The sequence below is a fragment of the Alligator sinensis genome, unplaced genomic scaffold (assembly GCF_000455745.1).
Source record: "Alligator sinensis unplaced genomic scaffold, ASM45574v1 scaffold207_1, whole genome shotgun sequence".
In the NCBI taxonomy this organism is placed as follows: Eukaryota; Metazoa; Chordata; order Crocodylia; family Alligatoridae; genus Alligator; species Alligator sinensis.
The window spans coordinates 1,620,870-1,635,644 of NW_005842112.1; the positions used below are offsets into that span (position 1 = coordinate 1,620,870).

The 14,775-nt window shown below is 42.1% G+C and overlaps 1 protein-coding gene across 1 annotated transcript in view; it reads right to left on the reverse strand.

Annotated features, from left to right (window-relative positions):
• The window catches only part of FMR1 (fragile X mental retardation 1), a 26,585-nt gene extending 22,944 nt beyond the window's left edge, over positions 1-3,641 (reverse strand). Inside the window, exons 1-4 of the mRNA XM_014520385.2 lie at positions 3,537-3,641; positions 2,791-2,884; positions 522-593; positions 74-222 (exon numbers count right to left, since the gene is read on the reverse strand). Coding sequence (XP_014375871.1) covers positions 74-222; positions 522-536 — 164 coding nt within the window. The 5' untranslated portion in view covers positions 537-593; positions 2,791-2,884; positions 3,537-3,641. The remainder of the gene's footprint in view (positions 1-73; positions 223-521; positions 594-2,790; positions 2,885-3,536) is intronic.
• Positions 3,642-14,775: the final 11,134 nt, after the last annotated feature.

The following is a 14,775-nucleotide window of genomic DNA, read 5'->3' on the forward strand; positions in this document are numbered from 1 at the left end:
TTTCCCTAGTTCCAAAAAGAAATATTAAAAGCAATACTGCAAAATAAAAAAACCCAGAAAAGTCTGTACTTACATTTGCCTTAAATCTTCTGGCACTTCCAGTTTGATCTTGTGAAAAGTATCTTTTGTTGCAGGTTTGTTGGGATTCACAGATCTTAAACGCTCAATTGTGACAATTTCATTGTATGTAGCATCACAGGCTGCATATTCTATTACATAAAACTGATATAAAAACAATAAAATCATCCAAGCCATATGTTTAATGACAAGAAAAAGAATTATGCTATGATTGTGTTGTGTGTAAAGCATTTTTTAAATTGTGCAAAAAACCTGCACTTCTTGTATTGCCAGGTAAGAGTCTACGGTAATTAAGAGGGACCTAATCAAGCTTTCTAACGCTGAAATAGTCTTAAAAATTACTTGAAAAAAATAAAGAAAAACACCTTCAAATCCAATGCTGAAATGGTTGCAAGAGGGAACATATTTATGAAAGAAAAATGAAATATGTAGTATATTCCTACCTCACCCTTTATCATTCTCACTTTAGCTAGCCACCAGCAACATGGTTCTTTTTCGTTGGCTCTGGAATAAACCTAAACAAAAAAGGTGTGTTGTGCAACATTTAAAATAAGAACTGGATTAAATTAATGAGGAAACCTGTGTAGGATTAACATAAAAACACATCATAAAAACCAAAACAGACTGATACTATGACTTAACTGGAAAATCTGAATTATATAGGTTCAATAAAACGTGAAGCAAGAGGCCATATCCCATTCCACCCATAAGGTGTTTAAGTGAGACTCTCTCCAGTCTACATGAGTCCTGTGAAACAATTAATGGAAAAAGTTGATGGTGGGGGGCAAAAATGCATCATTCTCTTTTTTGGGACTTAGTCTGAAGGTGGAGATAAAGGGGGATTATAAAAGTAACGTGTTTTCAGGCACTCAAGCACAGTGGAAAGGGATAATACTTAGACGCTAAGGGTGCCTGTACACATGTGGGGAGGCTGCTCCAATGCTCTGTAATCACAGTGTGAAGGAGCAGACTCGATTAATCTGTAGATTAATTGAGTCTGCTGGAGTGTGCTAATTAGCGCACTCCAGCCAGCCTCCATATCTCCTGTACCAGTGCCTCCATGCTTCAAAATGGTGGCAGGGGCACTTTAACTAAAGCTTTTTCAAGCCTCCACTTCTTAAAAAATGCCCTTAAATGTCTAGTAAGTGGAATGGGATTTGGCCCAAAGTACATATTCAAATACCACATGAAATATAACATTTCAGACATACTCTGGAAGATGCAATAATTTAGCATTCCAGGCATGCTAAATGGTTTCATCTGTAACTTTCCTGACTCTGTGCAAGTACTGAAGGGATACCATCAGCGCACAATGGTATGGAGTCAGACTGACACAAAGACTCTTTAACACAACAGAAATAGGTAAAGTCACAGCTACATTCAAATATTTTGCTGGCCCAACTTTGTTTAAAAGAAGATGACATCTTACTTCCAATCAACAAAGTTATACAGCCAAAGATTTGATGCAGGAACACAAACTAACAAAAAAGTGTGGTTTTGTCAGTATAGCCTATTTACTAAATGGCAATAAGCTATACTTGATATATCAGCAAAAATTAAGCATGGGCAACCTTAAGGAAGGAGTACCTTATTTTTCAATTTTAATGCTTCGAATCAAAACAGTGACCATAATTATTATATTTTTAATTAACTTTTGGCAAAAAGAAAAACAAAGTAATGGAACTATATTTGAATCAGCCAATGATTAACTCTGGCTTCAAAGACACAAAGAATTAGGTGCCTAGCTCCTGCTGACCATTGCTCTGTGCGCCTCCAAAAGCTTCCCTCGCCCTTAAAAAATATACTACTGGCCCATTCCATTCCTGCCAATATCTTGTAAAGAACAACAGTTTTATATTGTGTAGAATCAGATAATTTTGCACAAATATTACGTAATGTTAAAAAGGGATCCAACTTCCCACCCCAAACCTCCCAATTAAATCATCCTGTGCTCCAGCAGCCACAGGTGAATTCACGCTTCACCCCACTGAATCAATAATTTTGTCACTTGGCCCCACAGCTACATGGTTATTTTGTTTCCATAATCCACATGGCCATATCTCTTTAGTTCGCATCAATTAACTGGGGATATGAGGAAGATAGACAACTTACAGGTAGTTCCTCCACCCCCAGACCTATGGAAAGGTTCCCTTGTGAGCACGTAGACCAATGGAACTGGCAGGTATAACATCATGGATAATGGAATATTTCTAATTAGTAAATGTTATCTTACAGCTACATTCGAAGTGTACTTATTATAGAGCTGCTCATTTATCTTCAAGTTTTATTAACCTATAGCTCCTACATAAACTACAAGACCTATACATCAACTACACCAGTTCTTGCTAAAATGATCTGAACGTTCTGCCTGCATCACAATAGCAGTTTCCTTGATTAATGTAGACTTGGGAAGGAATTAAGCACTGTTTTACAAGCCAGCTGATAACACAAACAGGGCTCCATGAGAGCAGGGAAACAACTGTAACACACTAATCCCTAAAACATCCCAGATGTGGCTTACAACTGTCTAAATAAGCTCTTTAAACCATAGTCAACATTATGTGTAGTGCTTGGAATCAGTAAGAAGGCACATCAAGAACAAGAACGCCACACTGCAATTTTTTTTCCAGCTACTTAGGTGAGACACTTCTCCCCCCCCCATCCACATCTGTCCCCTACTAAAAAGTGGACTGTTTAAAACAGAATACATACCTCTACTTCATCACTTTCATTTATATCTTTATTATAACCTGTAGGTGGAGGAAACCTCACATCATGGAATGGAATTTGTCTCTCTGGCTGCCAGCTACAAAACAAAAACACGCAGAATGATTCAAGCACTTTCACTTTCTTTTTGAAGGTATGACCATAAGTGTCTTCCATCAGTTCGCTCCCATCGAAGCTTTTTACCAAAAGCTTATAAAAAAACTTCAAGAACTTTAAATTAATACAATCTACAATGAAAATACAGCAGAAAGACCTCTTTAGGATGCAGTTACATGTGTAAAATTAACAGAATTAAAATATCACTAAGGCAGTGGTTCTTAACCTTTTTAGACTTGAGGCCCCTCAGAAAAGGCCAGCTCTTAGTTTTCATTCATTCTTTGATTACAGGAAAATAGAACAATTCTTCTGTTACACAGAACTCTGAACGACCACAATAGGTCACTGTTTTTAAAACTATAGATTCCTATTTGAAATCTCTGGGTTTATCTTGTGAACCATGCTTGTAATATCTAGGCAATGTCTATTTTTACCTTTACAAAAAGGTTTGTTTACCATAGCTTTTCGTTACAACAGCTCTTATTCTAAAAAGCCATGGCATAATGACAGACTGTATTTTAAGTGTTCATTTTTAGGTACTACAAAATAGGCTTTAAAAGATACTGTTATTCCAAGTCACCCATAGGGTTCGAGATCTAAAGTCTGTACAAAGCCAGTATCAGTACTACACTTACTTGTTTTCAAATGCAACTGTTATGGAGTCTTCATGCACATCCTTAACAAATGCCTGTAGGAGAAGAATTAATAGAATTATAGACACTACAGATATTTGGTTTAAAAAAAAAAAAAAAAAGGGGGGGGGGATGGACAGGGACTTCTTTTTCCATAATATTGCTGCTGAAAATGAAAAAACTAAATCAGGTCTCAAATCAACTGTCCTCTACTTAACAATGTTACTTTAAAATAGGCAAAAGCCACAAAGTCGATGACATCTGGTTCATGGGTGCCAACATGGAGATAGGCATAAACAAAGCTTCAATCATGCCTGTACTCTTTTCTATTCACTACTTAAAAAGAACGGTATAGAATACTAAGAGAAAGTAGAATGTCAACCACATTATACAGAATTATCTTCTACAGTTTTGACTGTAAGCAGTCCAAGCAAGGCCTTTTACACCTGTCCTCATACCCTTGCCTCCTCAGCCTTTTTCTCTTCACCTCAAAATGAAGTTTCCACATCAACATCAAAACTCAGAAGTCTCCACTTCTTCCAAATTGCATTTAGATTCCTTCTACCACCATCACTTGTCTTTTCAAACTTTCCTCCTAGCTGCTGTGCCACATATTGCTGTAGCCTTGAACGTAGTTTAAGATGTGAAAGGCCTGGGGTAGAACTGGGATACATCTGGGTGATGATACCGAGTAGAACCAGTTCTTACCTCCAAACTGAATACCTACTAACATTTTAAAAATTGCTAGCTCTTTGGGCAATGTCACATTTTTGTTCTCCACTGTACAGCACCTAGCACTGATGTTCTAGTCCTTGGGTTGGAATCCTACTCACTACAGAGATACAATAAGTATGCGTGTTAATTCCACCATCTCCCAGATGAAATGGACCAAGTGTTATCAGAAAGGGAAACACAGAAACATGGTACCTAAACTGAAGACTAACTCAGGATTCTTTATCGCATGCATTTCTTGGGAAAAGAAATTACACAAACAGCGAAAATAGAAGAATAATCTCTGGTGGAATGTGATCTCTTCTTTGTGACATCCTTTAAACCAAAGTTCTGGCAGGTCACATGGAAATCCTTTGCCATAGTTACGGTCACCGAGGAAAAAATGTTGCCCAACTTCTCCAGGTATGCTGAATATAACCCACAAATTTTACATCCATTCTTCTGATGGTTGCATGGGTATGCCCAGTTAAAAATCCAGATTTTCCTATAGGGCAGGTCTTCAAAGTAACTGGAGCCTCAAAAGAAAAATAATTTAATTAAGGAACACTAATGAGGAGTGGCAATAAATTTGACTGTTCTTGCTATGATGTTCAAAGAAGCAAGAAGTGCAGAGGTTTACACAACACATGCCTCTCATCTTTTGCCATTTTCCTTTTCTTTGACAGACAGTCCAAAAGAGAAAACTAGTCCTGAAGCTGGTATAAAATTAAATGTTGATGGTACCTGCACAACAGCAGGCAATCTTGAAACTAATGTAACATATTCAATTCAGTTCATATTAAGCAAGAGCAGGAAAGTAAAAAAAAATATGGTCTATGGAACTGTGCAATACAGCCCATAGGGCTCTTCCAGGGGCCAGGTACTTGGAAGTGGAGACCACCACTGAATTCAGGGGAATGGACTCCCATGGGGACGTATTTTGGCAGTGGTAGGGCTAGTAATGACTATGCTAGGCCCCAGGCTCCCTTACATTGCTCACTCAGTTGCTAGAGTTGGATCCAGTTCCAACCAAGGGGAGCCAGGCAAGTTGAACACTACAGAGTTAGCATCAGTCATAGGAATCAATAATTTATTTTTACAATAGCATTCACTGCTATATTTTCCTCTATTATGGTACTTACAAAGAGAAAGATGCAGGATAAAATGGTGAACTTCAGTGTAGATATGTGATATATGTACAAGTTTTCTGCCCATAATGCCAGAATTCGTTGAAATGAACATGAGCAGGCTAATATGCCAAGTACATGTACACATATCTGTTTTGCTCAGAAGTGACAAGGCATTTAAAATGCAAAGTCAGATCCACTGGCACATAAGCCCAGGTCCAGAGGTCAGTGAGGGTAAAGTCATGGTCTAACAAAACACCACCATATTTACCTGATTCCAAGATGACTTTGAATTTAAGACAACACTGGAATAATTGGATTTTACACAGGGAAAACTATAAATTGGTTATAACTTTCCAGATACAGCACCTTTTATTGGAGGCTCATCTTAAATTTGCCCCCAGTCTGTCCGCCTATGCCTGACCTGCATCTCCCCTGCCACCTGCCCCCCCCACCCAATCCCCCAACCCTTGCTGCTGCTTGATTCCCACTTTGTGCTGCTGCGCCATCCCCCAACACACCGCTACAGTTTCTTCCAATCTGTGCTTCTGAGCCATCCCCTGACCCATGCTTCCAATTCATCAGCAGCATGCACTGCTGCCCGATCCTTAACGCACACTGCTGCCCCATCTCCCTCCCAATCCCCAACTCATACTACTGTCCCATCCCAATCCCTAGTCCCAACCCCTGACCCACTCTCACTGCAGTGCTGCTGACCCCATGTCTCCAAGCCACAGGGCAGCCCCCACTCTGACCTCAGGGCCAAGCTGCAGTGCTGGTACTCAAATCCAAGACAAGACCCAATTTCCCTCTGTCGACCAAGGGGAAAAAAAACAACCCTCATTTTGGATTTGAGTAAGTACAGAGTAGAAGAGTAGAGAAAGAAGAGTAGACTTTCTTTCTAAGAACAATGTAGGGATTTCCCAGTCGTCTTAGAGATAAAAAAACTGCAAAAAAAAGATGAAAAGAAGGAAGGAAATATAAAGGTGCAGAGGCACACCAGGTCTCAAGGTCATAAGTAAGGGATGGAGGACTAGGCAAGATAAATGCGTGAAAAAATACCGGGGGGTGGATGAGTTGACAAGGAAACCTGGAAGCAGTTCCTACTATAGTAATCTATTTGGATAGAGGGTTAAAATAATGATGTTTGATAAAAAGAGTGAGAGCAACAAACAAAGTAACATTTAGATTGAAAGAAGATGCTATCTGAAAAAAATAAAATTTCCAGAGGTTTTGAGTACAAAAAATAGTTTTTTTTTACCCTTGCTGCTATATTGCCAGAGAGCACAAAAATCTTTAGCATGTAACAGAGAGCAGTCTCTACTACATTTTACAATACCAAAAGTTGTGCAGCATGTGAAAAAGTCAGCGCAGTATACTTTTATCACATACACTGAAAGAAAGGAGATGTCCAAGGTGGTACCATTAGAAGGATGGATAGGATGGAGATAAACATAAAAGATGACAAAGTTGACGATTTGATGGGAATGAACTAAGCAGGATCCTGAAAACAAACACAAAGAAACCGTTATAGAATGCAGTGGGGACAGATTCTGAAGGGTGTGAGGTGAACAGAACAAACAAGAAGGATGGATTATTTCAACGGTAGCAGTTTGGATGGAGACAAATGAAGTATCCATAATGCCAAAGGGATAACGGACAAACAATTTAGCTTTTTGGATGGAAAGCAGCAGCATATTTCAACAAATTGTATACAGGAAGAAAGAAGATTGCCACTAGAAGTTGATGTAGGGTCAAAAAATGACTTCCAGAGACAGGCAGGCAGGTGATCAACAGCAAAGAATATGCTGTTGGTACTGGAGGTACTGGTTAGTGAAACTACTAGCATATCGGACATGAAAGGTATTCAGTTGCTTAACCCCACTGACTGCTCCCCTTAAATAACTGTATACAGCATTTTCTAACTTACACCCAAAGTGCACTGTATACTCCAAGTATTGTTAGGCAACTACTTTGTTCTTATAGCACAAGTCTTGGAATAAACCTACTTCAGGAAAAAGGGAAACCTACTTTTATGTCCGTATCACATAAGCAAGATTTGTTACATAGTATCTTTTACTGGACTTTCTAATGAACATGGTTGTATTAACAAGTTTTACATCTAGAGAGCAACATTGTGAGAAAACGAGATTAGTTACAGTTTTACAGCGTGCTTTAAGACTATCTAGTAAAAAAAGACTTAACTCTGATAATTTACTTCTTATTTCATTTGTAGTCAAAATGGAAAAATATATTTTTAGATAGGCACCATGGTCCTGGAAACTGATGATGAGATGAAGTAACACCTCCTTATTTCCAGATCTCATTTGTGTCAATAACTTTGTAAATGGTCTGTGGCAAGTCACTTAGCCTATGTGAATTTCCTCATATCTAAAAGGGGAACAATAAATTTGATGTACCTGTGTAGTGCTGGTTTCAGAGAGTTCATTAGTAGCTGTATTGGCATGAGCACACAAACAAGTTACTGAGGCGCGAAAAGGGGTAGGGATTTATCATGCATAAGATGCTCCATGGTAACTGCTTGCATGCATGTTTAAAAAGGAAAATCCTGAAGTACTATTCTAAAATGTACTACTAAACTAGAGAGAAATAATTTCTTATTCTATTAATGGGAGCATCTTTACACTTTTCCCTCTGCTTCTGACCATCAATTCCCCTCATGAAACTATTGCCATTATCCTGAGCTGGTTATGCATTTTCCTTCATAAAAGACTGACAGTCATTTTAGACAAGTTGCATCAATTTGTTGGTAAATCAGGTTGCAAGTCATGTGGTTACTACCCACAGTATTTCCTAGTATTAGATATAAATTCTGATTCATGACATCCCAACGAATGAGAATCCTAAATTTTAATTTTACCAAAGTATTCCTCTGAAAAGTGGAAAACAAACTGTACAGTACATATATTAATGAGTTCAAGAGGAGTGGCTGCTCCTCAAGGGAGCGATCCTCAATGCACAAACTAAGTCTATTCCATCTCGGAGGGAAGGCAGCAAGAGGGCACAGCAGCCCTCCTGGCTCTCCAGGGACCTAGCAGATCTCCTGAGGCTAAAAAGAAAGGCCTACAAAGGGTGGAGGATGGGAGTCACCTCCAAGGAGGATTATTCTGCACTGGTCCGGTCCTGCAGGGAGCAGACCAGGAAAGCCAAAGCTGCAACTGAACTCCAGCTAGCTTTGAGCATCAAGGACAATAAGAAGTCCGTTTTCAGATATGTGGGGAGCCGGAGGAAAAGCAGGGGCAACATTGGACCCCTGATGAACCAGATGGGGCAACTGACAACTGATGCCCAGGAAAAAGCCAACCTATTAAATAGGTAATAACATATGAGCTGGAGTGACAGCCTTCATGTGGTTCTAGAAGGATGAGAATAAGATAGATGGCTGTTTGTGTAGATGTACTAAACTGCAAATCCAGGGGTCCATAGAGTATGGAAAATATGCCAAAAGCTGGGTTGTCCCTTCCATCCCACAGACCCCATTGATTTCCTGCAGGGCAGGAATCCCCCCTTGCAGAGCAGCTTGCAAGATCAGGGTAAATCCATTTCTAGTAACAGACTTTCTCACGCACCCTACCCACTACATTCACGTTTCTCCACTTAGCCCACCTTGGCATCCTTCTGAACCCTGTTATTTTTCAAAACTATTTGGAGAATAGAGAGTGAGTTCTGAATGCCAGCAAGCAACTCTGCCTCTACTGAACCAAGCGGAGAAAGCAGTTGCACTTGAATTTCCCAATTGCCAATTCTCCTTTTTCCTTTCTAACACCAGAATGGAAAGAGCTTTTAGCAAAACTCTCTCTCTAACTTTAGCGGCTGCTCCAGTACCATATAAGGAGACGGGCCATTTCCAAGATCCAAAATATTGAGGGTTTCAGGAGGTTGAGAAAATGGCGAGTTCATATTTATACAGAAACAAGTGGTATGTCAATCCAAATCACAGAACCCGTGCAAAATGCACTCTCTGACAGGAACGCCGCTAAGCAGCGGCGTTCAGCGCCTCGTTTTTAGGCAATCGTCAGGTAAAGCTCCATCTAGAATAGATTGAACTAAAGCAAGATGACAGGAACTGGGAACCCCCAAATCCGAAAGAAATAGCTTTAGGGATGAAAAAGGAGAGTGTGTAAATAGCAAAAGTAGAGGTACCACATTTTGGAGCCAATTGCTTTAGAGAATAAGTGTGTTTTTAAAAACGGATTAAAATAGATTTCTGCAATGGAGGAGCAGGGAGTGCACAAACATTTTTATTTTTGCTCTCAAGCAAATCCCGGGACGTCATTCTCCCCCTGTACTCGGCCTTAGTGAGGCCGCAGCTGGAGTACTGTGTCCAGTTTTGGGCTCCACAATTCAAAAAGGATGTGGAGAAGCTTGAGAGAGTCCAGAGAAGAGCCACGTGCATGATCAGAGGTCAGGGAAGCAGACCCTACGACGACAGGCTGAGAGCCCTGGGGCTCTTTAGCCTGGAAAAGCGCAGGCTCAGGGGTGATCTGATGGCCACCTACAAGTTTATCAGGGGTGACCACCAGCATCTGGGGGAACGTTTGTTCACCAGAGCGCCCCAAGGGATGACGAGGTCGAATGGTCACAAACTACTTCAAGATCGTTTCAGGCTGGACATAAGGAAGAACTTCTTTACTGTCCGAGCCCCCAAGGTCTGGAACAGCCTGCCACCGGAGGTGGTTCAAGCGCCTTCATTGAACACCTTCAAGATGAAACTGGATGCTTATCTTGCTGGGATCCTATGACCCCAGCTGACTTCCTGCCCTTTGGGCGGGGGGATGGACTCAATGATCTTCCGAGGTCCCTTCCAGCCCTGATGTCTATGAAATCTATGAAATGATACTTGTATGGTGTATTATGATGTTTCCCTCTCACTTCTGGCAGTTTTACCTCCATTATGTTAATTAAGTTAAAGTTCCAAATAGATTCAGGCTGAGCTACAAAAAAAAAAAGGATGAATTTCAAACACTCCAGAAGTTTGTAATTTTTTTTTATCCAAAGTGGAACTGTTTTGGATGACAATATGAGACCTAGGAGAAGCAAGTTCCAGTTCTTAGGAACAAGAAGAATTAAGAACAAGCATCCTAACCATAAAGATGGACTGAGCATGCTCAGCAATTCTGAAACATCAGGCCAGATCACTTTGGCTCGCTGCCATTGCTAGAAACATATTATTTATCAGCAGGGATGCGGGTTTTCCATTTCCCATGGAAAAATAGAAAAACCCACAGATTTCACCTTTTAACCGAGAAAAACGTGGATTTTTCATTTTAATGGAGAAACACGCAGATTTTGCACTTTTGCAGTGAGCTCTCTGCAGGGTGGCAGAATTCCAGCTTGTAAGGGGCTAGGGGGGAGCGGGAGAAGGGCAGTCAGGCAGGGGATGCCACATGCACATGTGCGCTTACACATACACATCGCTGCCAGGCAGCCTGGAGAGCAGCTCCAGCAGGTAAGTCTGGTGGGGAGCAGGACTGAGGCCTCAAGAGGGAGGGAGGGAGGGAGGGAGTTGGGCAGAGCTGAGGCTGCTGCCTAGCTGGGGCAGTGCATGGGGTTTGTGGCCCAGGGCCAGAATGTGCAGCTGCAGGGTCCTGGCAGGGAGTGGGATGGGGCCATGGGTAGATTGTGCAGCAGGCAGGGGAGCTGACTCCCAGGAGGGCCACATGCTCCCCCAGATCTAGTGCAAGGCAGGGGTGGGCTGCCCACTGCAGGCTCAAATTGCCCTCCATGCGGTCTTTCCCCCATGGCCTCTGCAGCCCAACAGGCAGGACCCAGCATGGCAGGGCAGAGTGGGGCTGGGCGGGAAAGCTCCTTGCCACTTCAAGTCCCGCAGCACCCTGGCAAAGCCCCCCCTGCCTGCCTGGCAGCAGCAGAGGCAACAACGTGGAGTTGTACCCCTCACTCCTGTTGGGCAGGCAGACAGCACCTCACCATGGTGGCATGGAGCTCCCAGCAGTGGCACTGAGCTTCCCTGCCATGCCGGGTCCTGCCCAAGGAGCACCGGAGGACCCAGGGGATAGGAGCAAGGTGGGGAGCCCTGAGCCTGCAACAGGCAGCCCATATCCACCCCAACATGGGTTCCAGTCCACTCATGGAGAAAGGGGAGGTGGGCTCTGCACTCTGCTCCACCGCAGCAGCCACCACCTCCTGCAGGCAACAGCCAGGGCTCAGGTGCTGCTGCAGGGGGCAGTGGACCCAGGTCCCGTAGCTCTGGCAGCTGGGGAACTCCTCCGGCACAGCTGGAGGGGGTGGGGGGAGCTATGGGTAGGGAGCGAGGGGCAGCAGCAGGACTGTGGGTGGGAACCCCGGACCTGCATCCTGGTGAGCTAAGAGGGCATGGGGAACTCTAATTTTCCATAATAAAATACCCCAAATCAAACATCAACATTTATAGGTACTTAGACTGTATTTTATTACAGTGACTGATGCACTGGTAGGCTGCCAAACTGCCTTAAGATTGTAAATATATCAATAAAACATTGTGTTCAATTGATCTATATCTATCTATAGATCAACAGATATATATGGTCGTTTCATTTTAATTGAGGAATTTAACCACAGAATTTGAGATTATCAGAGAATTTGTGAGTTTTAAACAGAGAAAACCAGAACCCCTGTATCATGCAGTCTTAAATTTATGATATTAAGATTATAAAAGCTGTTTTAGATAACTGAGATTTATATTACAGTAGCAACTACAGGGTGAACACATCACAGCTACATTTCAAAAGTCACTGTACAATCAAAATTCTTTCTAGATTTATTTTTCTTTTCCCTCCACTTATGCAATCAGTCATGGTATCAACACAACTTTAGATTCTGGTAGAAGAAGAAAAACTACCAGGAGTTTTGGTAAGCTCCCTAGAATGTTTCTAAAACATTTGTCTTTATAACAGACAATACATAAAAGTACTATTACTATGTGACAGTAGTCCTCCCAGTTATTTGGGATGACCTGAATATCTCTTTGTGGCTTTGCCATTCATGAGTAATGTGATCACCCCCAACTCATGCCAGGAAGTGCTATATCCAGAAGGGACTTAAGCATGGTAAATGAGCATCTGCAGAGTCTGTTAGGCACTTAAGTGCCTTGTAGTATTTGGCATCTGGGGTCTTAACAGGAACCCCTGAGGAAAGTTAGGTACCTCGGAAGGGAGATACATTAGAACACTTAGCAGGGAAGTACCTGAAACAGGGTGACAGGAAGTGCTGAGGACAGGAGGTCTTAAATCCCACCTTCTTGGGAGGGGTCAAGAACCTAACTAATCATGGGCTGCCAAGAAGCACCTCTGTCCACTAACCCCAACGGTGCTTAGACAAGTCAAGCTCAGAACTGTCAAGTACTGTCAAGACTGAGGTGCTGCTGGGTACAGGCAAAACCAGAGCTTTAGTTGCCTAGATTTTTTATACTCCTTAAGGGTTATGGAAGAGTTTTGTGGCAGAATTTGAAGGATTTAAATTTTGGACTGAGATGCCTAATGCAAAAGTCAGGTGGCCAGGTCAAGATGAATCCCCTTTTGTGGAGCTTCATCTTGTGCTACCTATACACTACACCAAAATACAGTAGCAGCACACATTCACAGAATTTTGCTACAGTTCTTAAAACTGGATGAAGGCCATTTTACAGTACCAACTGTAAGGGCATACAGCTAAACTACACCAACAAGACGTGCGGCAGCGAAACACAGGACGCAGGCTCCGTGTGCGTGTTATGTCCTGAAACAGATGTAATGTGGCACTTGGTGTGGCTTTGGACATGTGCCAATAGACATGCCTGAGATACTACATCCATATTACATCCCCTTTGGAGTGTAGCAGTCCAGAGGCAGCGGGGACATGCATTTAAAGTTCATACTGCAAAAGTGCCTTAATAGACTCTCAAGATCCTTACTGAAATTCTACAAATATATACCGCTGTTACACCTTGATGCAAGTAAAGAAAGTGAAGCCCTTACAACACAGGCTAGAGATAAACACACCATTAAATAAAATTGGATAAAGAGTATTTTTACACTCTTATGATTCTAAAAGAATCCATCTAAGATATTGCCTAAAGAAATGTTTTAGTTTACCCTTCAGTCATGTAACTGAAGTTCAGGTCCAGAATTTGTCCCTGCTGCAAACTTTGCGCGATGCCGGCCGGTACAGTTCATTCTGTGCCTCAGTTTCCCAATCACCAAGATGAGAATAATACTGGCTCATGTCACACTGAACCAGGCACATGCATTCATATTTGTGCAATGCTCAGGTATGATAACGTAAAGAAAACTATTCACCTGAATAGATCAACTATGAATTTTGGTTATAGATGCTTAAAACTTTGAAAACATTTTTTTTAAATCTAGAGAACTGATTGATTTTGTTATAGCATATGTGATGCTTCTGCGGAGCCACCTTTGGAGGACGGCTGAGACCTATTTGCCATTTCCAACCCCCCACCCCTAATTTAACCTTTACATTTTTATTTCTTCACCAAACCAAACTATAATGTACTCCAAAACGTAAAAAGGGAAGAAGAAGAATATTCTAGCCAAAAGATGAATAAACCTGGATGGGCTAACTAAGCTTTCATACTTACCAACACAACAAAGTCAGCTCATGATTTAAACCGCCCAGTGAAATTAACAGGAAGAGTTGTAGGTTTCAACCAGCAAAATGGAAAAGTAGAAATCGCGCACGTTTTTAATTCGCCGATTCTCAGAAGACACGAACCGGACAAACCCACGTGAAGTCCGCACGTCCCAAACTTTCTATCCCGGCACTAGCTGTTCACGCCAAGAACACGCTTCGCGCTTTTTTAGGAAACCCCCCAGCTTTTGACCCCGAAAACTCCCCGAAAAAAATCCCCCCGCTATTTAAAGAGACCCAATCCCGAACCCCGTCTGCTTTCGAAACCCGAATCTGACCAGCGCTCAAAAGAATCGTTCACGAGCGCGTCGGGGCGCGAGCCCCTCGCAAACTTCACTTTCTGCACCCCTAAAAAAAATTTTTAAAAACCCCCAAAACCTCATCTGCTCATCAACCCTATAAAGAAAAAGAAATAAACAAAATAAAAAAAAAACCCTTGTGCAGTCGTTAACCCTAAAACAAATTAAAAAAACCCTCGTGTGCTCATTAACTCACAGCCCTAAAACCCGGAGATTTCCACCCCCCCCACACCGACTCCCCCAACCCACCTGCCCCTTTCCCCAGGGGAGGATGGACATTTTGGGGGCTTCTCAGGGGTTTAAATAGGGAGGCAAATCCCCCTTAGCATCTACCCAAGGGAACTTTTTGTTTTGGAGGAGGGAGGGGGGGATTTTTCTAACAAACAAACAAAAAAGCCCCTTCCCCCTTCCTTTTCACTTCTTCCTTCTCCCTCCCTCCCCCCCCCACAGGGCGCACGT